The sequence below is a fragment of the Mangifera indica genome, chromosome 15, assembly GCF_011075055.1.
Source record: "Mangifera indica cultivar Alphonso chromosome 15, CATAS_Mindica_2.1, whole genome shotgun sequence".
Taxonomy (NCBI): domain Eukaryota; kingdom Viridiplantae; phylum Streptophyta; class Magnoliopsida; order Sapindales; family Anacardiaceae; genus Mangifera; species Mangifera indica.
Window position 1 is genome coordinate 12336662 of NC_058151.1, and position 25755 is coordinate 12362416.

The 25755-nt window shown below is 32.1% G+C and overlaps 3 protein-coding genes across 4 annotated transcripts; 1 reads left to right on the forward strand and 2 right to left on the reverse strand.

Moving 5' to 3' along the window:
• Positions 1–3377: 3377 nt before the first annotated feature.
• Positions 3378–6479, forward strand: LOC123197251 (rhamnogalacturonan I rhamnosyltransferase 1-like). Its single transcript, XM_044611455.1, has 8 exons — positions 3378–4268; positions 4450–4517; positions 4607–4695; positions 4779–4944; positions 5030–5319; positions 5407–5611; positions 5705–5862; positions 5982–6479. The coding sequence occupies exons 1-8, from the start codon at positions 3935–3937 to the stop codon at positions 6226–6228; spliced, it is 1557 nt and encodes a 518-aa protein (XP_044467390.1). The 5' UTR covers positions 3378–3934; the 3' UTR covers positions 6229–6479.
• Positions 6480–8024: 1545 nt separating this feature from the next.
• LOC123197381 (transcription factor BIM3-like) lies at positions 8025–12228 on the reverse strand. Its single transcript, XM_044611649.1, is given in 9 exon segments — positions 8025–8265; positions 9203–9312; positions 9509–9638; positions 9815–9914; positions 9917–10247; positions 10536–10619; positions 10736–10805; positions 11656–11761; positions 11865–12228. Coding segments are annotated over 8 exon segments (1023 nt in total). The 5' UTR covers positions 11962–12228; the 3' UTR covers positions 8025–8265; positions 9203–9207.
• Positions 12229–14429: 2201 nt separating this feature from the next.
• LOC123197355 (O-fucosyltransferase 27-like) lies at positions 14430–19194 on the reverse strand. Of its 2 annotated transcripts, none has more exons than XM_044611610.1 (10): positions 18761–19194; positions 18216–18300; positions 17132–17202; positions 16950–17038; positions 16600–16843; positions 16353–16465; positions 16184–16280; positions 15942–16070; positions 15263–15810; positions 14430–15177 (listed from the first exon to the last, which is right to left on the reverse strand). In XM_044611610.1, the coding sequence occupies exons 1-10, from the start codon at positions 18938–18940 to the stop codon at positions 14718–14720; spliced, it is 2016 nt and encodes a 671-aa protein (XP_044467545.1). In that variant the 5' UTR covers positions 18941–19194; the 3' UTR covers positions 14430–14717. The 2 variants fall into 2 exon arrangements, with proteins under 2 accessions (XP_044467545.1, XP_044467546.1); XM_044611611.1 differs by having other exon boundaries at positions 16184–16274; positions 18761–19193.
• Between the last annotated feature and the right edge of the window lie 6561 nt (positions 19195–25755).

A 25755-nucleotide genomic window follows, 5' to 3' on the forward strand; every position in this document is an offset into this window, starting at 1 on the left:
CTTCATTTGCTTCTTTAGCCCTCGATGGCATCTCTCGAGCGGAATAAGAAGATGGGTGGGAAGGGCCAACTATCAGTCGGAATGGAGAAGAAGAAAAAAAAACTAAGGGAGAAAAGATAACTTTTCAAACTTTAGGTAAAAAGAAATTATTACTGTTTTGTTAACTAAAGGGAAAACTAAGAAAAATTTTTAATTTTTTATTATATTTATTAAATAACATTTTTACTCTTATAACTAATAATAAATTTTAATAAAAATTGAATAACGGATGAATATTTATATTTTTAAAACTTAGCGAGTAAAAATTTGAAAATGGAATAAATCTTTGGTGCGAATAAATCTTTAAACCTTATTTTATTTATGTTTTCTCATACAATAATAAAAGTTATTAGATGATAAAGAAGTAAGATCATACATTATGTGAATTGTCAAATCAAAATGTGGAACTACATAATCTACATATTTATTTTGTATAACTACATGACTTGACCCTTCTATAAATCAAAATCTACATGACATTGGATCTACTAACATTAATGTTAGTAATAGTGATCTAACATTTCCCACTCAATGTTTAGAAAAGGAAAATACAAGTTTTTACCATTTTAAATGGTTAAATTAGAAAATCTCATTGAAATCGTATCTTAATGGGAGAAAGTTAATTCTAGTAAGATTGTTGATAGACTTGACAAACGAACAGATTATTCATAGATACTTGAAAAAAATTGGATATAAATTATAAGTTTTTCAATCCGTTTATGATTTTTTTTTTTTTTTTAGGGTGGTTCTAGTGTAGCTATGGGTAATTGTAATTTTTAAAATTTTAGTATTATTTTTACAACATTTTCTAAGGTCAATGCATTAAGATTATTTAACATAGAGTAAATTACAATTTTTTCACCCAATTTTGGTCTAAAATACTTTTCCACCCTAACTCAAACTCTGTTCATGAGAAAGATAATTAAAAGTGTGTTAAGATGTGAAATTCCCACATTATCCTTAATTATTTAACTTTTCAAAATTATTACATAATTCTAAATTAATAAAAATTAAAAAAACCGTATAGGGGGGTTTGGTTGAAAGTAAATAAAAATTATTTTGATAATATATATTTTATTATTTAGATTACCTTATAAATAATAAAAGATTTTGGTAATTCTATCTTTAGGTCAAGAATGTTTTTATTTTAATTAATGTAATAAGTAACATAAAAATATTTTAAAATAATTATATATAAAACATTTAAGTAAAATAATATATTAATATTATTTTATTACCTCCAACTAAATACAATAATTATTTTATATTTATCAATTTTTACTAATTTTTATCAAACATAATAATAATTTATACCCAGTAATATTTTAGGTAATCTATTTTTGTGATAATTTTCTATTTTTAGTAATAAAATATTATTCAAACCAAAGACGAGAAACCACTGACTAAAATTGGCTTGTCCAATACACCTCTCAACCACCCGACACCTCTATTCCAAACAAAAAGATGGTCTATAAGATCAAAGTGACATGCCCACACTGCCAGTTTCAGTCGGTGGCTTCTCATCTTTGTTGTGACTATTAACAATTCAACGTTTTGCGATGTGGGCATGTCACCTCTTAAAACCTACCACCCCCACATTTCGACACAACACTTCAAATCAAATAAAAAGTAGCAAACGTTGGATTGTTAATAGTCGCAACAAAGACGAGAAGCCAACAACTGAAATTGGTAGTGTAGGCATGTTACTTTGATTTGGTAGACTATCTTTCTATTTGAAGCGGAGGTGTTGGGAGGTGCATTGGATTGATTTTCTAGATCGGATGTTAGTGGATTGTGTTTTGATGATTTGTCTTTGCTATTTGACCTTCTTACTTGACTGTTCAACGACTTTGATTTACAGGAAATTTTCTTAAAAATTCTTTTTTATATTTCATAGAAGACATCTATCTTATGAATCGATTAAAGAAGAAATAAATTTTGCATCGAAGAGAAACAAGGTAGAATAAGTGATGTTGGAGGCAAAGCTCCGAGAAGCTCATAAAGACGATTTGACTCAAGTAAGGTTTCTTCAGTTAAAAAAGAAAAATTCTACTCAAAGGAAGATAGCTACTAGGTGGGTATCCATTAGTCCATCAACACCCACAAGATCGAATTCGAGTTGGCATATTCATTACTCATTTAGATGTATTAATTTTGAATCCATATCTTTTCAACTCAATCAATCCTTGTTTGTTTGTTTGCCAGGTTTCATTATCAATAATAGTTTTTTGTTACATTGTAACCAACTTTATTTTGTTAATTATATTTTGAGTGAAATTTAAAATTCAAGCACTTGAAGGGTACCAAATCATTGTCTCAAACATTGGGTGGGAAAAATGTCATTTACTTGTATTAGTAATTAATAATTAACTCATCTATTTCTTTTGACCCAAAGGAAATTTAATTAGACATTAATCCCTTAAAATTATTAGCCAATTTGTGATCTCTTCTAAGACCCTTTTTTGGCTAGTTACTTATTAATTTAAAGCAATATTTGTCATTACTAGTTAAAACATACCAATGTATTTCTTTTATATGTATATATATATATATAAATCGGGTTAGGCCCCACAAATGGGCTGGCAAATTATTTTGTTTGATCTTGAGAAAACAAGAATATAAGAGTTCCTAGACACAAAACATCACTCATTTAACCGGAAAATTATGTATATTTATTTTTAATATATAATTTATATATATAGATAGTATATTATTATTTAATTAAATATTATTTTATTTTTAATTTAAAAATATTTAATTATATACTTAAATTATATACCAAAAATATGTACATAGAGTTTTATTTCTTATTTTAATGTATGTTCTATATCAACAATGCCTAGAGGTTTTTTACTTTAATCACATAAATAATTAGAGTGATTTTATGTATATATATATTTTATACATAATTTAGGTATACAGATAATACGTTATTATGTAATTGGGTGTAAATTTATTTTTAATTTAAAATTATTTAATTATATAATGATATATTATCTGTGTATATGAATTATATACTAAAAATATGTATATATAATTTTGTTGAAATAACTAATTACGGGTTAAAATAGTAATTAATGTTTCGTAACTGTGGGTAATTAAAATAATTACCATTCATAACAATTAAAAATTAAAAAACAAAGCTTTCAATATCCTCACCTACTCAAATGACTCATATATCCATTTGTGGAAGGTCAAAAACTCAATTAAGTAAAAATGAGAGAAATTAACTGCAAACGTCACCGTTTTAGTCACAGTTTTTAACCTTTTTTACGTAACAAAACTCTATATAGTAAAATGGCTGTACTTGCGCCTTAATTGGTGGCTTTCTCTTCTTAACTTCGTTTCCTTCACATTCAGTTGTTTGTAATAACGTTTAAGTCTATTCTTCTTCTTCATATCTCTTATCTTCTTGTCCTTCTTCCAATCAGTTTTACAACTGGATCTGGTTGGAAAGTATCCCTGGAGAATCAAGAACCAACCCATCTTAAACATAATGCCTGAAGATGGCTGTTGAAAGGGTGAAAAGAGACTGGTTCATGGTTTGGTTTTTAGATTTTAGTTTGAGGGGTGTTAATGTAGGTGAAGTGGAGAGTATGAAGCCGGATTTATGATTATTTAATGCAGTTTATGTGAAAATCGAGGGACATTTAGAGTTTCAAGGAGTGCTTAGTTATTGTCTTAATTAACTTCTCTTGTGGAATCTCCTTGTCTTTTGTGTGGAGATACTATTTATTTCCTTTTTGTGTTATTGCAATAATCAAGACTCTCTGAATCTTGCATCATCGTAATCTAAAGTACATGTATGTACTTGAGATTTAAAGATCAAGAAGAGGATTCACTAAATTCAAGGCTTGTTATTAAGGTAGCAGATTAAGGAAGTGGACAGGAGGGGATGTGTAAAGTGGAGAAGAGTAATAAGAAGTGTGAGTACAGGAAGAAGCACTGGAAGATAATGGGGTTTAAGTACTTTCTGGGTGAAAATAATAAGGGTGAGAAGATAAAGAGTTCTGCAAGTGAAATGGCTTCCAAGTCTCGGATTAAGCTGTGGATGATTAGAGCGATCACCACTGTTTTGCTTTGGACTTGTGTTGTTCAGTTGATGACACTGGGGGAGATGTGGGGGCCAAGATTGTTGAAGGGTTGGCCTTCTTGTTTCTCTCATTCTGAATTGCCTTTGTCTGTGGAATTGTCTTCTCTTCCCTCCAAAGTTGTTCTTCCACCAAAGAGTAAGTTCAAGATTGTCTTCTGTTCTTTACAATCTCTTCATCAAATTCAATCTTTCTCTTAAAATTCTCCTTTTTTTTAACTTTACCTTTATTAATGAATATGGGGTCTTTCTCTTTTAATGAAAAGTTGAGAATCCTAAAACTGGGCTATTCTAAAAATCTATGAACTGTTCTTTTACAGGGGTTTATAAGAATAATGGCTATTTGATGGTTTCTTGCAATGGAGGACTCAATCAAATGCGAGCAGCTGTGAGTTGATATTGAATTTGATTGAATTTCTGTCCTTTTCTCTCTTGTTTTATGCTACTGAAACCAATTGTTTAATGTCTGCACTGCAGATTTGTGACATGGTGGCTATTGCCAGATACTTAGATGTCACTCTTATTGTCCCAGAGCTTGATAAAACTTCATTTTGGAATGATCCAAGGTTTGTTCATCGCTTTCTACTTTCTCAATTTGACATATTCAATACAAGAATCTCAATTTCTCTAATTGATTCTCCCCCAACAGTGAGTTCCAAGACATTTTTGATGTTGATCATTTCATTAATTCCTTGAGAGATGAAGTTCGAATTCTGAAAGAATTACCACCAAGGCTTAAAACAAGAGTTGAACTGGGAATGTTTTACTCATTGCCACCTGTTAGTTGGTCTGATATTTCTTACTACCATAATCAGGTTCCTTTTCCATAAATATAAAGCTGGATTTAGCCTTCTTTTTCAAAAATTTGTGTTAATTTTAGTACTGTGACATTGCAAACAGATTCTTCCCCTGCTGCAGAAGTACAAGGTTGTACATTTAAACAAAACTGATGCAAGGCTTGCTAACAATGGACTACCAATTGAGATTCAGCAGTTGCGGTGCAGAGTAAATTTCAATGCTCTGAGATTCACTTCTCAGATAGAGGAATTGGGAAGAAGGGTTGTGAGGATTTTGAGGGAAAAGGGGCCATTTCTGGTGCTTCATCTCAGGTATGAAATGGACATGTTAGCTTTTTCTGGTTGCACTCATGGCTGCACTAGTGAGGAGGTTGAAGAACTAACTAGAATGAGGTAATAATCATTTATGCATACTTTGAAATATACAATTGAACCCACTTAGCTTTTTAATAATGGTGTGAAAATAACATCTGGGTTTAGGTATGCTTATCCATGGTGGAAGGAAAAAGTCATAAACTCTGACTTGAAAAGGAAAGAAGGCTTGTGCCCTTTGACACCAGAAGAAACAGGTCTAGTGTTAAGAGCAATAGGCATTGATCCTAATGTTCAAATTTATATTGCTGCTGGGGAAATATATGGTGGAGGAAGAAGGATGGCAACTTTGGCAGAGGCTTTTCCTAATTTGGTCAGTTGAAAAATGCAAAATCAACTTTCTTATAAAGTTTTCATGAAAATAAGATTTCTGATATATGTTAATTTTTCTGGTTTGATGGAACAGGTTAGAAAAGAGACTTTGCTTGAACCCTCAGATTTGAAGTTCTTCCAAAACCATTCCTCACAAATGGCAGCTCTAGATTACCTTGTATCCCTAGAGAGTGATATATTTGTTCCTACATATGATGGAAACATGGCGAAAGTTGTCGAAGGCCATCGCAGGTAACAAAGAGGGCGAAATTCAGATTCGCCTGTACTTCTTCCTCATTTGTCATAGTCAGTTAGCATTTAAAATGTTACAACTTTAACATAAGGCTTTGTTTCTTTTAATACTTTTTCAGGTTCTTGGGGTTCAAAAAGACAATTTTACTAGACAGAAGGCTTCTGGTGGATTTAATTGACAGATACAACAGTGGCTCATTGAGCTGGGATGAATTCTCCTCAATTGTAAAGGAAGTTCATGCTGATCTGATGGGCAACCCAAAGCGACGCCTTGTCATGCCAGATAAACCGAAGGAAGAAGACTATTTCTATTCGAATCCGCATGAATGTTTGCAGTTATTAGATGAACCATTAAGGAACACATGAATTTGGTCATGCCAATGAGATGGTTGCCTCATTCTATACATAATTTATCAAACACAGTGGCCTTATTCTTTTCTGGAAATTAAGTTTTAAGAGGACTTAGGATGAAGCCTTTACAATAATTTATACATCAAACCAGCAGATTCATGTAGAGTGAAAAGGCCAAAAATCCACAAGTGATCATCTGCTCTGTAAAGGGAAAACTTTTTGTCTTTTTTATACTTTCAGAAAGAAAAAGAAAAAGAAGTTTGACATGTGATCTCTGTCTAAGCAATTTAAGCTTAATTTTTGCTACTTACTCATTCTTCTTCCTATAGACAGCATCTATTCACATGGGGAAACATAAATATTTGTATCAACATAAAATTCTCTACTTGATCTTTGTCTTCAATGCGTTTGGGGCCAGCTGATCAGTTCTAGCTGTCAACATATAATACCATTCTTGTCTAAGCCTGTTGAGGCGAATGACAATTTCACCCCCGAGGTTTGGCTTTCCTATATATATATTTTTCTTGATATTTTGGTCCAATCAGTAGTCTTTGATCATAATTTTTATTAAATAATATTATACATATTCATTTTGAATATATAAATAAATACAGACTTACATGTATCATCACATAATTAAATATTACTTTATATTATATGATAAATATATAAATATATATATATATATATTTAAAGTAAATATACATAATTTTATTGATTTCTATTTAAAATTTTTTTAATAAAAAAACTTTATTTGATTCAAATTATTTTTTTAAAATTGAATCAGATCAAATAAATAAAATTTCTGATTTAATAATTAAACCCATGATTATCAAAATAAATAAGTCAAAAATATAATTTTAATACGTGAATAGAAACATTTAATCTAGTGATCTCATACTTTGCCATCCCACCTTTTTTTTTTTTTTTTTTTTTTTTTCAACTCAATCTATCCTTAAATGAGTAAACGTTCTTGTTTTATTGCTCTTAGTCTGAGGGTATGGTGTTGCAATGATTACCCTGAATGCACTCAATGACAACATTTAATTTCAATAAACGATTCAAGATCCCAAGAATGGCCTTGGTGGAACGAGAGAGAGAGAGAGAGAGTCAAATAAGATAAAAGAAGCAATTGGGTTCGTTAAAAATGGTGGGTGACAGATCCAATAAGGGCATTTAATTGATCCAAGAAAACTATGTTTGTGAATGATGCAACAAGTCAAGCCTCCATTAAAGACATTATGTTGAATTGGTGGTGCCGCTGCTACCCAATTTTCCATATTGCATTACTGCTAGTGCGTCACTCAAACATATCTTTCGCAGCACTCTATCAACCCCACAAGTGCTTAAAAAAAATATATAAATTTTTTCAAAAGCCCAATGAAAACTAACAAAAGGCAGAAAATGCCCTGAGGTGGTGATCATTGACCTAGAGTTAATGAAATTGATAAAATAATAAAATTTAAAAAAAAAAAATGAGTTTAAACACCTACCACAACTTGTAAAACCCTAATTTATCAAATACAGTGATTATGAATGAGATTATTGTACAACAAAATTTATCTACCTAACCAATCCAAACAGGATTTCCCAGTTACCAAAAACAAAAAAACATTCTACATTCTAGAGTTCCCTGTCATATTTTTTGGCCTCAAGATTATTTCCCACCAGAACATTCATAAAAAGTCTATTTTCTTGTCTATTTCTCACAATGTATTTTTATTTATATAATATATAATAGATTAATATCATTTACACTTTTAATTATAAAACAAATTATATTTTTACCTTACCATTTCATTCCTTCTTCCTCTGATTTTGTTGTCATCACCCTTGCATCACAACCCATATCTACTCCTGCCCATTCCATGTCAGATTCGTCGACCCCAAGCATCATTTTGATTGACAGCAACCAATTTTGTAGCTTTTCCCACTTGTGTTGGTCGCTCATCAACACTGAGCTAGCGTCTACCAAGCCCCCTCGCGCACTGACCACCCAACAAGCAATCCCAACCAAGTCATGCCTCCCATTTGCAACATGCGCAGGCTCGCCTGAGTGAGAGTTAACAAATTCATATTGAGTTGACAATGAGTAATGGCAATGGGAACATGAAATTATGCACATACAAATTTTAGAAATTTTTTAAGAAGTTAATAGATTTTAGTAAAGATACAAAACAATTTTATTTTTCCATCAGCTTTATAAAAAACTTTAACAAATTTAATAGACAAGTAAAAAAATAATATTTTCAAACTTAATAGATAGAAAAATATTCATTTCATGTAATTTGTTGTGGAAAATAATCGTTTGGCCTTGTATCTGTATCAAACCCAACTTTACATTTTTATAAACATAAGAAAATGCGTTCTTGTTTCCTTTGTTTCACCTACTACTTCCTATATTGTTAGACAATTGAATACAACGATAATAAATCATTATAAGATTATGTAATTTTGAATTAAGAATAAAGTAACTCACAATTACATGATAACACATCATTTATAAACTCAATTATCTATACAAAAGTATGTGCATGTTGTATTGCTCATATTTGTGTTGGGTTAAAGCATGAAACATGATGTATAAGATAAACATGTTTGGCAGCGCCTGAAAAATGCACAGAATCAAAATAATACAAAATCTTGAAATCTTATAGAGACAAAAACATCATACGAAAATTTGCAACAGAACCGGAAACAATGGCAGAAAGTTTCACATAGGAAATGGATGACACAAATACGAAATGATGGAAGCAGCTTTCTCATTATACATATTGAAGCCTCTATGTGATATAACTAGTATAATAAATGAATACATATGATATGATTTTATCCAGGAGAATCAATGAAATCCAGCAAACCAAAGAGAAGCATGTACAATTGGTCCTCACTGAGTTATTCACCCACGGCCAGGGAAAAAATGAACCAAACTACTGAAGATGGGACAAAATGATGATGCATGCAACATAGTTTGACCAGATCAACAAACCTTTTTTATTCTGTTCTGAGCCTCTTGTGAACACGATCAGAATTCTCATCAAAGCTCTGAACTCCAGTTTGTGTCATTACAAGATTGTCTTGATATTGTTTATCATGATCCTAGATGAACAATATATAAAAAAAAAATTAAAGAAAATTTGTTTTTTGTAAAAGTTGTAGCCCAGAAAAATGTTAGTCATTTGAAAACATATGAATCAAAAGAACAAACATCTCAGTAGTAGCACTAAGAGAAGGCTTAAAAAGCCTAAAGGAGCATGAACTTTTATATGGTTCAGTTGAAGATTAGAAAATGAACCTTTGAACTGACTGCCATGGCAGTTTGTCCACTGATTACTCGTTTTCCAACATCAATTTGCACTGAGATGTTGGCTTGCAACAAGTCCACACCCGATGATTGCAGTGCCTGGGTCAGAGTATTCAATACCCTGTTTTATGCAAAAGTCTCAGATAAGGCCTTCCTACCTCAGAAAATTTACTGATCACACAGGATTTCTAATAAAGATGGCCATCTATATGAAATTTTACCAAGAGAAAAACATAATAAAAAACCAGATTTGCCATTCTTAGCCACCCAAATACATTATGGAACTGCAGTTCTCACCCTTGAGAGAAAGCACTTGAAATGCTAGATGACCCACTTTCAATTGAAAGGTCCTGTTCATTCAGTGAACTGTTTAGAATAGCACAGTCAGTTGCACATGCTCTGCCTGCCAGAATTGTGATTGGTGCTGGTAACCCATGTTCTCAGCATCTGAAATAGATTCCTGTAATGACTGGGTAGGCATGCTGCCCCTCCCCACAAGAGTATACACGTTCGGCTGGGCATGTACATTATTAAGGGGAACCATTGGAGAAGCTGACCCAGGGGCAAGATCAGTAGCTTTGTATACTGCATCTGTGCCCATATCAGATTCCATTGAGTTCTGTGCATTTGTTAGCATTACAGGAGTAACAACACTGTTCTCATGACTAGACCCATTCTTTAAAACTTGAGAATGTTCCATATAACTTTCTGCCAGGCCATTCTGGTTTCTCTGTTCAAACACATAAATTCCATAAGCAAATTTACTCTAGAACAAACACCAAGAAAAATCAACATGTTTCACCATCACACAAACAAGTATACATGTGAAAATCATGGCCAGAAAACTATCAAAACAGAAAAAGCAAATCTATGGATAAACACAAGCATTGACACAGAATCAAATACACGAAATGCAAAAGTAAGCATGCTTAAAATATAGATTAGAAAAGCAATAAGATTGCCTACATGATCACATGTAGCCACTGACAGACACACTATTCAAGAATTAAAAGTCTACCCATGGCATCAGTTTGGTTGGCTCTTGATATGATCCCTCATACATATTTAACTTGTCTTGTAAAAACTGAATGTAATCTATAACCTGCATATTAATATAAAACTTCTTCAATCATCACAAAGAAATTCAGAACTTGAATGACAATGATCAGAACATCCTTCAAATGTTTGGTAAGTAAACAAAACTATTATCAAGCGTACCTCTAAAAGAAATGAAGCTTTATCTCTTTTCTGATCATTTTGAGGTATGAGACCTCTCAATATCTGAAATCTGCCACACAACCATATAAGTTTTTCCTCAAGTGAAGAAGAATAACTGTCAAGTATTAACTTCATAGAGAAATCAGAGTGCTTTATGAAAGCAGCATAAAAGTTTATAATAAGCACAGAGACAAAAATTCTTGCACCAAAAGCCAGTAAAAAGCAAATGATTGATTTCAGAACTAAAAAATGCTAATGCATGGAATTATAATGCACTGACATGACCCCAGATAACATATTACACATTGATAAACCTATCAAAGTTATTGGCAGTCTTGCATATCACTGCCATCCATTTAAAACAGCAAGTTTCAGCTACAAAATGATCCGTATTTTTCAAAACATTTAACTTAATATTAAAACAACAATTTAGTCAGTCAATCGGCATCAACAGAAAAGCAACAATTAAATTCTGGCTTCTCAAGAAAGGACTGTGACTGTTTCCTTCATATCCTAAAAACAAAAGACAATGTTCAGAAACATAACCATGCTAGTCTGTTCTGTATAATAAAATTTAAAAAAATAAACTGTTAAATTACACATTCAAGAAGCAAGAATTCAGTGAAATCATTAAGTAAAATTCAATATTGCGGAAAACTAACGGTAAAAATTGAAATTTTAAGAATAGCTATTATTCGCCAGCCTTCAATTTCATTACCATTATTCTTCAACGAGAAAATGCTTAACAAACTTACAGCCAAAACCAAAACCCAAAAAACCTTAATTTTATCAATTAAACTCAGCAAACATTCTTTACTTTATATAATTCGCATTTCAAATTTCATTCTTCCTCATAACAAACTAACATTAAACTAAAATCACAAATCATGAAAACAAAAAGCTCATTAAATTAAGCTCACCTCTCGTTAATTTTGCTTCTCCTTCGCTGCTCGGTCTCCGAATGCTTCGACCGATGCTCGTTGGTCTTCCGTTCACTGCTCTTCGCCTCTACCTTCATTTCTTCACCTATATAAACACAAAAAATAAAACAAAACAAAAATTCCACGTCACAGTACGCATAACACAAATACGCATATTCACACACGTATGCACATGTACAAATACAAACCTTTGTAGGCAGAGGAGGTAGTGTTTCTGCGGGGGAAGCCGTCATAGACGTTGGCTTCTTCGTCTTCTTCCAGGTGAGTCTTGGAAGATTTCACCATTCCGGGGTTGTTACTTTACGTTATATATAACGACTCCGATCGTCCGGAGTGAAACGGCGTCGTAATAGAGAGAGGAGGTGGAGCGAATTGAACACGAGGGAGAAAATGAGAATTATTTTTTTATAATTGTTAAGAGAGTGGAGGGGACTGAAGAGGAGGAGAGAGAGAGCGTGATTGAGAAAAAGCCTCATTCATTCATTCATTTATTGTGACGAATAATTTTGATTTCGACTTGGTGGGCTCTAACCTACGCATGGTGGGTTATCGTTAAGGTTGATTTGCTGACAATAAATGACAAACTATTACCTTGTACATGTAGACACTGCTTTATATTGTAGGAATATCTACATTTCGGTTTAATATATTTTAAAAATATTTTCGAACTAAACTTTAAAAAATTTTTTAAAATAAATTAAAATTACTGTTTAATATATTTTTTAAATATATATTATTTAATAAAATTAAATGAGTTATAGTTTTTAAGAATATAATATAAATATTTAAAATAAATATAAAAAATATATATATATAATAAAATGACAAAATAAATATAAAAAATAAATTATACATTTAATTACTTATTAAAAATATATTAAATATAATTATATATATGTATTTAAAAAAAAATACAATTTATGATTTAGTTTGTTTGAAAATTACTCAAATCACAATTCAAATTAAAATTTTTTTCAAAAATTTATCAATAAAAATCAAACCATTTTATAAACCAAATAATAATTTTTAAATGGTTCAATCTATTTTTATAATTTAAATTGAATTATGTATACCTCTTATAAGTTATATCAAATCGATTATGGCATATGATGATATATTGAATGTGATTATATTTTGGTCGGAAGAAATTATTGAGATGCTCTTAGGAATGGTTTGAGTGGTAAAGACTTGGGTTTTCAAAATAAAAAATTTGGGTTTAAGCTTTTTAATAATATATTAAGATAAAAATTTTAATTTATTTAATTCAATGGTTAATTAGTTATTTAAAAAAAAAACAGTTATTGGGATGAATTTTTTAAAATAAAAAAGATGGCTAAAAATTAAATTTATACATGGAGGATAATTTTGTCAAATCCAAATTTAATAATTACATTAGTTAAAAAAGTTGCAATTATTTTTGTTTAACCCATTCAAAATAGATCTTTTAATTAATAACCCAATATTTTATTTATTTATAGTTAATTTAAGAATTTTAAAAATATTTTTAAATTAAATAATATTATACCTATCTATTTTAAATATATAAATATTTAAGTATTTAAAATTATTAAATTATATAATAACGTATATTAAATATATATCTATTTATATTTTTAAAATAGGTATATATAATTTTATTGTTTTATTTTATACATATTTTTTATTTGAATTTTATCTGCATAAATATAATCTCTTTACTATGTTTATTTAAAATAATATTTTATACATTAATTAAAAATATATATATATATATATATATAAAAATACAAAACTATAATATATATTACAAATCAAAAATAACACAAAATTGAAAGTCTACGCCAGTTTTTCATTGACAAATCAAACCGGCTGGGGTGGCTAGAGTTTTACTTTATGAGCAGCCGAAAAATGCTTGGCTGCAGCTGCCATGGATGCCTCTGGTGTGGTGGAAGATGATGCCGTATTGTTTGACGATTCAGCATCCGAGTCTGAGTCTAAAAACCAAGACAGAAGCTTTCTGAAAAGAGTGTACCAAGCCATTTCAATACCTCTGCTCATCTTGGAAGCACAAATACTCTGAAGATCTTGGAGGGTCTTTCTTTTTTCTTTCTTAATGATCAAGCTGGTTATGGCCTGCCATTTAAATAAAAGAGGTTTTCTTGGATATAATGAAAGAAGAACAAAGTCACAAACACGTGGTTTGACTGCTGAAATTCCAGTCTTTTTCTCAGCAGTTGCTTGGAAAACAAGCCAATAACCTAGGCTTTTGATGAATCCCATCATTTTCACTCCTTGCTTGACTCTAAGCAAGTAACTTTCGCCAATCAAAACGGAAAAGACTCACATTGAAAGACGGAAAACTTTATTTTTAATTTAAAATTATTAAATTATATAATAATATATTATTTATATATTTAATTATATACTCAAAATATATATATATATAATTTTATAGATATTTTAAAATAAAAATTATAATAATTAAAGAATAATACTATACATACTTATTTTGAGTTTATATATATACATATATTTACACTTATTCTTATATAATTAAATGATATTTTGTTTTTAATTTAAAATCACTTAATTATATGATAACATATAAATATATATATATATTTATATACTTAAAATAAATATCTATAATTTTATCGATAATTTAATGCATTTAACTACATTAGCAAATCATCTGGTTCTATCTTTGACCATGTTAGATCGATTCCAAGCTTTGAAATACCTCGAAAGACGGGCAAATATTTTTCTAAAAGGGGTAAATAAAAGTTGGTCTTCCATTGAGAATTATCCTAAGCTACATCAAAACTGTCTATGGCATTAACTACGGGGCATATTGTCTTCTGAAAGCGGACCTGAATTCAACTACATGATGCAATACAGTTGTGGAAGTCCTTCATACCAGGGCTGGTTTCCTTCTCAAAATGGAAGCCGAGAATTTTCTTCAGCAGCTCTCTAAGTGAGGAAATGAGACTCGCAACTAGTATACATGATTGCTTACATGGTAAAAGTGCACCAATGGTATCTGAAGAGGCGAACTTTCATATTTAATCGCCACCCTCTTCTTCTGGGTCATCCATTGGAGCTTCTTCTTTGGTCATTTCTCCTCCACTTTCATGATTTTCACCACTATGCCGGAAAAATAAACCAGAGGTCAAGGAATCGTCCTCATCTAGATCCTCTTCGTTTTCCTTGTCTTTCGGCCTTGAGATTGTTTCACCGTCCATCCAAGCAGGGCAATGATTTACAACTCCAAGAGCAACACGAAGTTGTGAGTCAGCTGTGGCGCTAGAAGTGTTATGAGATGTTTCAGATGGATCATATCTTAGGCAAGTACATTCAGGGACCGGATGAGAGAGAAAAGATAATGGCTTTGATTTTGTCGATGCCTCTGCTAGTCCATCGAGCAAAGATCTTCTTAGATATCTGCGTATTGATGTTAGCCAGGTATGGTTTGCTTCATATAAGTGGTTGCGGGTTTCTTCCAATAGCTTGGCAATTTCTCTCCTGAATTGACAGAAGCAGAAAATAGGAAAACAAATGAAAATTCGATCAAACTGATAAAGCAAACGCTTACGAATTATGTTATTACCTGTCTGGCCTGTATGTTTTTGAAGAAGCAAACTGATAAAGCCTGTGCCCCATCACCAAACTCGCAAAATTTGGATGCCCCTTTCCATCTCGATCAAAACCGGGGATGAAAACATCAGCTTCAACACAAATAAAATAGTCAATTGCTTCCCATAGTAATTTATGGGCATTAGTTCTCAACTCAATAACTGTACTTTCAGGCTCATCATCACTCTCGGCCACCCAACCCCACCAACCCTCAATGTTGTATGATTTAGGGTGGGCTGGAGGGGGCGGAAGAGGACGAGGACGTGGACCAACAGTCTTCCAAGCTTCATGCTTCACTTCTTCTTCAACAGGAGGCGGAGGAGTCTTTGGGTCTACAAGATTAGCCTCGCGGCCATAAATCCTACTGAACTCCCAACCTGTACTAAGGGAAGTCCTATCCACAACATTTTGAAACATTGCATGAAGAGGAATTAATGTCCTTTGGCCACCAAAAACTTCTCCACCAGAGACATATATTATCGTGTCCCATGAGTATCCATATGCACGAAGAAGAATACCAACCTGTATAAACACCAGAGAACCTATCAGTAACCCAGTTTCTCGAACTAGTATATATATTCATAGGCTTTCAAAATTTATATCGACCGTTTAGTTAATAAGTTAATAACCAATCCACAATTACATATACTTACCTCTTCTGGCATCAATGGACATGAACCATTCAGGCGTAATTCCATAGAATTCACTGATAGTTTCCCCCTGACAATCTTTCGTTTTATCATCCAAGATCGTTTGTGCTGAATCAGTTCAGTGTGGACATCCTTAGGAAGAGCTCCAAAGTACAAGAAACATATCAGATGCTGGGTAAGCTTACCAATGAAACGTTTAACATATCAAATCACAAACTACGCCTTCCAGGCTTTGAAGCAAGTACCTGGAACAGTTCTGCACAACCATGATATGCTAAAGCATCTCTAGTCATCCCAGGATCAAAGGCTATAAAAGGCCGTCCAGGAGCCCGTAACCTGAAACTAATACCAATTAGAAATAAGGTAATAATAATTTTCTAAACCTTATGCTTGCAATGATGGATAGCTATCAACCTTTGTAGAACTTTAGTTGCAAGCTCCTGAACCTCTTGTCGAAACCGAAGTGCATGGAATGCAACCCTACATCTGAGCCTCTGAAACTCTTCAAGATGTGGAGGGAGAATGGCCTGAATTTAGTTATAATTCAAACACAGACTATTCATCACATTTTGATGAACCAAATTTTAATAAGAACTATAACTAGAATAAAAAAGAAACTTCAAACTCACGTCACCAAAAGTAAAAGGTCTACAGCTACTACCTGCAAGCATCCACCATCAGAAACAACTAGTTCAACTACTGAATGCTTGTTTAATACTGGAAGAACAAGGTGCAGATAATAATATGGAGAAGTTGAGTACGGCACTCTAAACACTGGGATCTCCTTCTTTCTCCTAGCCTCTTTAAGATTTTTTGGAAGGGTTTTTACAATGTTAATTTCTTTAGCTAACGCCGCCATAAATTGTTCCTCATTGAAGAGATAAGCAAAACTCTTGAACTGTGAACTATATTAAACTAATGATCAAATTAATTGGCACAGAATATATACCTATTGAAACAAATTTTGATTTAAAAGAGAAATCGCACTAGTCATATAAAAAGTAGGGCAACCTGATTCCCTTGCTACTTGTGGTTGACTGGATTTCAGGAATGACTAAAGTAGCATTTAGAAGCCGAGAAATCACCACAACATCAGGTATCTAAAAGATTTAGGGAAAACAAAATTACGATTTCGACTAAATAATATATACAACTGCAATATCTAATAATCAATTCGAACATAGTATCCTTACAGCGTTCCTGATCTCATGGAAACCGCCTTGTATCCTGACAAAGATAAATCCATTTGTTCGTGAACTGGGATCTGTTATAGGCATGCTTTAGTTAGGAACAAGACAAATACTTACCTAGGAAATAATAATACATAGTTTAAAAAGTATCTGAATATAGGAAATTTTTTCTCTTCATCCTTCAGTTGAGTAAATCGACACAACACAAGGTTTTAAAAAGAGAAATATCAAAAGCCAGTCTGTGATAGGTGCTAGAATAGGTGATATATTAAACTTGAAAATCATAATACAAACAAGCTAATGAAAAACATCCATTTTCTTTTCTTTTTTTGGTTATTTATTTGTTTATAACTGTATAGGGAAATCCACAATTATTGATGCCAAACTAGCGCAAACCAAGAGGCACCAAATAAGCCTGAAATGATAAAGAATCACAGACTGCACTGCTGTTGAAAATCAAGGTGAAGGGGTTAAAGCACAAATGGGAGCATTACAGAGCAGTCTGGTAAACTTATAGATAGAGCCAGCCATAATTTGCGTTTGGCACCTTGAATCCTTCATCCCCATGAGGCTTCTCATTGCATTCCCTAAGCATAATAAATAAAAAGCAATATCTCGCAACAAGCCAAAAAGAACATAGTATTTAATCCATTTCCAGTTTAGGCAAATCCTATAACCAACAGTGTCCTTAATTTTGACTATCTCCCAATTTCAGTTAAAAATATAGCAAACTTGGGGAGAAAAAAATCACAAGCCCCTTTCACAACTACTTGACCAAGATGAATTTCCAGGAACAGAGAATAATGCCAATGAAAATAAACAATCAAGTCACTACTCTTTTAATTCTCGTATCTCTTAGCCAAATAACTAATGTGCTCACAAGGATTCATAAAATCTACGATTGTTCTAGAATCTATTTCAGCAATTATCTCCCTTTCATAGGGCTCTGATGTCACATATCATTCACCAAGGAAAAGGAAAACGTAGCCTTTAAAGGTGGATTACTGTAATTTGCAATGAGCCATATGTAAGGTCATTCAGTTTAACAACAGAAGTTTATGGTAGCGAGATATGAGTAAGAGCTTACCAGCATAGTATCCTCTAGGACTTGCATCTGGATGTAAAGATTCTAGCCGCCTTACTGGACCCCATAGTCTTCTATACAATGGACTCTGCACAAACCATTGATAGAACAACCATAAGAAGCCATAAAAGCAACAATTCACACAGCTCATAGAGAAGACACTTCAAGATAATTACAAAAAATGAACAAAAACACAGAGGGTATACTCTTACGCTACTAGAATTTTCAAGATTATGAAGCAACCAGAAGATGGATCCAAAATAATTCACAAGCAAACATATTTTGAAAATCTCAGTTGTCTCTCACAATAATCAAATGGATCCAAATAATGCCCCCAAACACTCAACTTACAAACAAATACTGAAAATTTGGCAAGTTAAGAATCTCACCCACAGTTACCACACCATTAAGGCATACACACAAACCTAAGAAAAAAAGAAAGGGCGACACTTTCTGACACAGTTGTAAACAAATTCAAACTTTGAACATTATCAATGACCATGGAAGACTGAAACGTATAGTACAGCAAAAACATTGACATTACATACAGTTTTCGGGAAGTCAGCATGTTCAAAGATGGGTCTCCAAGAAAAGATTGTGATTGATGATTGGAACTCAGAAATGCCAACTTCAGTGAATCTAGCAAGCAAAATATGCACCAAAAGAGAAAGGACTGATAAAATCAACCCAACTAAACCAACCCATTTCATCTTAGACTTAAACTTCATCTTCCCTTCCCCTTTTATCTCTTATTCACTCGGTCTCTCAAATCTTAACCAAGTTTTAAGAAGCAGCAGAAAAATACAGAATTAGAAGTCAAGAATCACTGAGAAAACTGAGGAAGAATATGTCTTGGAAATGCAGTAAGTCCGGACCAGTGTGCAGAGCTCAGACATGCTACAGAAGTTCTTGATATCTAATTAAAGTTAGCCAGATCTAACCAGCCCCCCTTTTGGAGGGTGGGGCTAGGTTCTAAAGACTATAAAAAAGTTAGCTTCTTGTTTTGTTGCTGCTTAACGTGGCAACTAACAAAAGGGCTTTGCATAATTATAACTGATTAGACATTGCACGTACGGCTTCCCTAATTGGCTAAGGTATTCTTGACCACACACTGACTCAACATCAGCAAAGCTAAGCTTTAATGTTTCCTCTTGGAGAAGTTTGGAACTTTTATTTTATGCACTATTTGGGGAATTCCACTCCCGTTTAAGACTGCAGTCTGCAAAACAGTTCAGATAATTTTGTTCGAAATTGTTTTGCAAATTCTCACTGAAACTAAATTTGATCATGTAAAAGCTTTGAGGCAGTGTTAGAAAATAATTAATTATACTACCCTTATTTATTTAAAGCTTCTAACATTATGTCCCTAATGATAATCATTGACAAATTGTTCGAATTTGATAGTTGAAATCCGATAAGAAAAATGCCATTTAGTCGAATTACACCCAAAAAGATGAGTTTAGGTAGTCAAAATCTAGCCAAAGTGATAAATAGTGAGGTTGCACTTTAAAATTTTATCCATAGAGGTGTGATCTCTAGTACAATTTTAGCTTAATTACTTTCGAGAAACATCAAATGAATCTAACTCCAACTATTGTTTTTTAGGGAAAACATTGTTTATGTCTTTCAGTCATTTGTTTTTTTAATAGAGTTGTGTTTATGGTGAAAATTTATGGTTGAAAAATTCAATGAGAGACACCAATCCTTAGGTGGGAAATGGTTATTTACTCTCTTTGGATTATGAAAAAAATTGCAAAAACATTGTTCCAATTTTGAATGCATAGTTTGTGGTCAAAATGGTGGGGTTTTGAGAGAAGGAAAAATCTGAGAAGATGATGGGGAATTTTATGAGTTGTTTGGATCACATGCGGAATGAAATGAATGAGAAAAATAAATTGTGATAAAAGGTAGTGAATGTACCTTTATAATTGGCTGAAAAGTAGACCTTGCCACTCAATATTAGCCACACCAGATGCAAATGGGGTTTGGCTCATAAAGTCATTTGTAATTTGGTTGGCAAAACCATGTGATCATAAATTACTCAAAGTAGAAGTAGGGACAAGTTGGTGACAATTAATAAAGTTAGCATATTCCCATGAAAAGTTTGTAACTTATCAATAAGGGGCCATAAGACTTGTTCTCACCTAAGGTATAGTGAAATCACAAAGTTTTACCCTCCAACTTTCAAAAGCCCAAACACCCACATATAAGTCAATTTCTATTAAAAATATCAATTAAGATTAGGGGAAAAATTGTTATTTACTAAAAAATTTAAAAAATTAAAGTTTTATCACATTTTTTTCTCCAGGTTTAAAAATCTTGCAATTTCCCCTCCACCCAAAGTTTGAAAAGTGGCAATTTCCCCTCTAAGGTTTTTTCCTCTTCTCTCTGGCAACAAACTATCGTCTTTGGTTTTTGGTCATCCTCCCTCTCAATCTCTCTCTCTTTCCTCTCTGGCCATAAACTGTCGAATTTGGCCTAGAAATCTAGACAATTTTCGTTTGGATTTTCAAACGAAATTTGACAGTGGCCAAAGAAAGAAAGGAGAGAGACTAAGAGAGAAATAAGGCAGGAGGGAGGACAACTGATAGTCGGATCATTTGGAGACAACAGATCATCGTCGAAGAGAAACGGAAAAAACCCTGCGGAGAAATTATCATTTTTTAAACTTTGAAGGGGGAGGGGAATTGTTAGTGTATGTCTTAAGAACCATTCATATTGTCGATTCTGGGGACAATTTAATCTTGTATGTACATTTATGTGAATTATTAATAAAAGAAGTACTTTTTTTGGTTCATATACATACATTGTTTCCTTTATTTTGCAATGATATAAAGGAAATATACAAATTGTCTAGATGACTTACCTAATATACAAACTAAGTCATCGAATTATTCCCTACAAACATGACATAACTTGGGCAATTATATCATATAATAGACATATTGAATACTTTTATTGAATGTCATGAGATGATATTAATGTTGACTTAATGAGTCTTTATACTTTTATTTTGATGATAACAAACTAATATATCCCTAAACATATTAACTAATGACTTTATTTGAGTGTGAGTTTAGATTGCAAGAATTTAACTAATGCATTTGAAGGAGTTTCAAGATAAAGATGAAAGATAAGACTCAAATGAAGAATTCTTAAAAATTTAAAGAAAAACTCAAGTTTAGGTAAATATATGCATAATCTTGAAGTATTCGTTTTGATTAAAATATTTATTTGTATCCGATAGATCACTTAAAAACTTATTCTCATATATTTCACATTTTGGGTTAAAATGTTATTTTTCAAACTTATTGGGTTAAGCCAATTTTTTATCAAAGTTTATTAACTCTTTTAAAATGATAAAGTTTTGTGAACTACATTTTCATATCTTAAAGTTGGTTTTGAAAGAATTTTCAAATATATGTTAAATTGTCACTTTTCAAAGGTTTAGAGGCCAACTTGCAAGTTTTCAAAAATTTAGGGAGTAAAATGTAATAAAATTTGGTTGACCGAATTTGACCAATTGAATTCTTTGATGGCAACTTTCTAATTATCCAGAAACCATGCATTTTGACTTTTATAAATTTAATTGACCGAATTTAATATGATCGATCAAATTTTATGAAAAATTTTCTAACGGCTAGTGCCACGTAGATGTCATGAAAGTGTTATATCACATCCGGTTGATCAAATTACATTTGGTTAATCAAATTTTGCATTTTCTGAAAAATAAAAATAACTAGTTTTTGTGTATAACGATAACTTTACTTATTTTCTCCTATATAAACCCGATCAAATTTATTTGAAAAGGACTTTTGCCACCAAGAACTTTAATATATTTGAAAGCAAATTAGTTTTGAGTTATTCACTTGCAAATTCTCTTCTCTATTCAAAACTCTTACTCATACACTTTGTAATTTTAGTTGCATTAGGTTGTATTAAGTTTAAACTTTTATATACACTCTTTGAGAGAGATTATATTTCAAATTCATACTAAAATTTACACTATGAAGAGTAAGGTTCACTCTTGAAGAGATTAAAAAAGTTTTTAGTGAGAGAAATTAAGTTCTAGTATTTGTAAAGGTTAATAGCACATTGAAAGTTATTTTGTTGCGAATAAAAGCTTGGTTGAGTTTTTATCAACCAAGGATTAGTGGAATACTCTAAGAGAGATAGCTTGGAGGAGTGAATGTACATTGAGTTATGCCAAACCACTATATATTGCGTGTTTGATTTTCTCTTCCCTTAAACTTATATTTTGTGTTATGTTATTTTAATGGTATTGATTATTTGAAATATTTTTATCATTCTCATAAATTACATTAAAAATAGACAACATTCATTAATTCGAATAAATTAGTGTAATTCTTTAATTTTGTAAATATTGTTTTAGATTGTCTAATTCACCTCTCTCTTAGATTATTTGATCATTTAATTAGTGCAGGTGACGATGATGATCATGTCATTATAATATTAATATAGATTAACAATTAGAAAATCATTTTTCGAACATGACCAATAGCGATAAGTCACCAAATCATTAAATAGTAGTTAATGACTTATAGTAAAATCGTACTAATACATAAAGTAATCCTTTGACCTGAGACATTATGTTCAGATTTGATATAGATACACATGATTTATATGATGTATATATGCGAGATTAATCCAGTTATTAATAGATTTCCACAACTATCTTAAACGCAAAAAATAGAAGAGAACAACTCCTGCTTTACATAATAAGAATGATTTTTATTTGAATTATTTTTTCGATGACATATTATGTGAATTTTCATTTGTAAATTATTTGACCGGATAGTCATTTATTCTTAAATTTTTTTAAGAGGTTAGGGTTATTCTTTTTCCCTTTAAGCTTTATGCAAAATTTGAACATCATAGAATTAAAATTTTTGTTTTGGATAAAATTGATTTCTTGGTTGAATTCTTAAACTTATTTGACGTTACAAAAAAGATTATTCTAGATAGCTTGTTTATGCAATTGTTTTCTGTCTAGTAGATCACATGGGGCCATCCAAAATTGTTATGTAATGATGGTTTGTCTGTGGATCAGAAAATTTGCTTGATTATCTTTTTAATTTTTGTTTATTTGATTCAATGGTTGGGCTGCACTCTCAATCCCTGATGGAGACGAGATATACTTCTGAGCCCATAGTTCAATTGTCAAGTGACTCTACTAGCATGGCTAGTTGACAACTCTGAGTGCTTGTACTAAAAGAAAGGCAAGTTTGAATAGAAACAATTGGCCAAGTATTTCCCTTTCTCCTCTAGGTATTTGGCTTGTTTATGTTTGTGATGGTTGAGCAATAATATATTTATATGCTTTTATATTCACATCTGAATTTTTTACTAGAAAGAAATTATTTTGTTTAGAATGAATGCAGGTTCTTGAATTTGGGGCTCTTTCATTTTATTTTTCTATCTAAACTTGAAATTTCAGGATATATCAAGTGGATTAGAAAATGTTACTGAAATATTCTGGGTTTGCTGACAACTAGTAGTTTATTAACAGTTCTCAAGAGAAAACATACTCAAGTTAAATCTTAAGATCCAAGCTTGTGATTGCTTCTTTTAAAATTTTCCAATTGTAGTTCTCGTTTTCATTGATTTAGTAGAATTTACATGGTTAATTGTTATTATCTCACAAAGCAGCAATAAATCTCAGTAAGTAATTATCTTGGACTTTTACAATCAAGTGTTTATTGAACTTTCTGCCTTACCTTCCCTTAGCAGAAGACCAATAGATTTTTGAAGGTTGTGTGCAGTTTGTATAAATAGAGACTTGTTAAAAAAAAGGAAAGTTTCGATAATAATAGCATTGAATAATAGGAGTATTATTAGCTGTGATTTTTTCTGTAAATAGATTGATTAGTCAACTTTGTAATTAGTTAGGCTAGCTAGTTTTTTTTTTAGTTTCCAGATTTTGTTCTTGTATTCTCTCTTATAAAGGGAACCCATGTAAACCATTAAAAAGTGCATTAATACAGAAAATTCTCCCTCTTTTTAGTCATTTACAAGCTTATATGGTATCAGAACCACCCTAAAAACCCTAGCCTTCTTTTCTGCAAGTTTTTTCCTCTAGCTGATTAGCCATGTCAAGGTTTCCTCTAAGTTAACTTCGTCTCTTACAACCCACCAAACCAACCTTGCAACTCAAAGCTCTAACACCGATTCTCACTCTGTTCAAATCACCATTATTCGTCTTAATGGTGATAATTATTTACGGTGGTCCTAGTCCATTCGGATGTACATCAGAAGGCGAGGAAATATAGGGTACCTGATAGGAGACAAGAAAGAACCAGCACTAGAAGATCCAACATATGCAACCTGGGACGTAAAAAATTTTATGGTGATGACTTGGTTTGTGAATTCAATGGACGAGGACATTAGCTCTAACTATATGTGCTACTCCACAACCAAAGAACTTTGGGACAATGTGAATAAGATGTACTCAGATTTGGGAAATCAGTCTCAGATTTATGAATTGACTATAAAGCTTGGTGAGATTCGACATGGGGAAGACTCGATCACCAAGTATTTCAACTCATTGAAGCGTTTATGGCAAGACTTGGATCTGTTCAACAATTATGAATGGAAATCCACTGAAATACCAATCACAACAAACGAATCGTGGAGACTCATCGCATTTACAAATTCATTGTTGGACTCAACGTGGAATTTGATGAGGTACGAGGACGGATCATTGGCAAGACTCCACTTCTTCCAATTGGTGAGGTGTTTGATAAGGTTCGAAGAGAAGAGAGCCGCAAACATGTAATATTAGGAAAAAAGATTACTAACGTGCCTATTAAGGGTTCTGCCCTTGTTGCTAAGGCTACTGCTAATAAAGCGATCAATTTTTAGCGCAAAACTGAAGAAAAGCCACAGGTCTGGTGCAACTACTACAATAAATCGTGCCATACTCGAGATACTTGCTAGAAAATTCATGGAAAAACAGTAAACTAAAAGAGTAGCAAGTCTGGTGATAAAAATAGTCATGCAATTCCTACTATCAATGAAACTGGAACAAGTCCCTTCAGCAAGGAGCAGATGGATCACCTTCTGAAGCTACTAAAATCTAATATCTCATATGGTATTCATAGTGTTTCTATTGCACAAACATGCAGTGTTTTTAATGCCCTTTATTGTTCAAATCTTGCTCCATGGATCATCGATTCTGGAGCCTCTAATCATGTGACTAGCCTTTCCAATCTTTTTAGCACTTATTCACCATGTTCTAGCCTTGAAAAAATTAAAATTGCAGATGGGAGTTTGTCACCTATTACAGGGAAAGGTTTGATTAAATTATCTCAGAATATAGATCTTAAATTTGTTCTTCATGTTCCCAAACTAGCTTGTAATCTTTTGTCTGTGAGTAAACTAGCCAAAGAATCTAATTTTTGTGTTATTTTTTGTGATTCCTACTGTGAATTTTAGGACTAGAACTCGAGGAAGAAGATTGGTAGTGCTAAGATGATAGATGGACTTTACTACTTTGATGATGACTTCTCTAGTAATAAAAAAG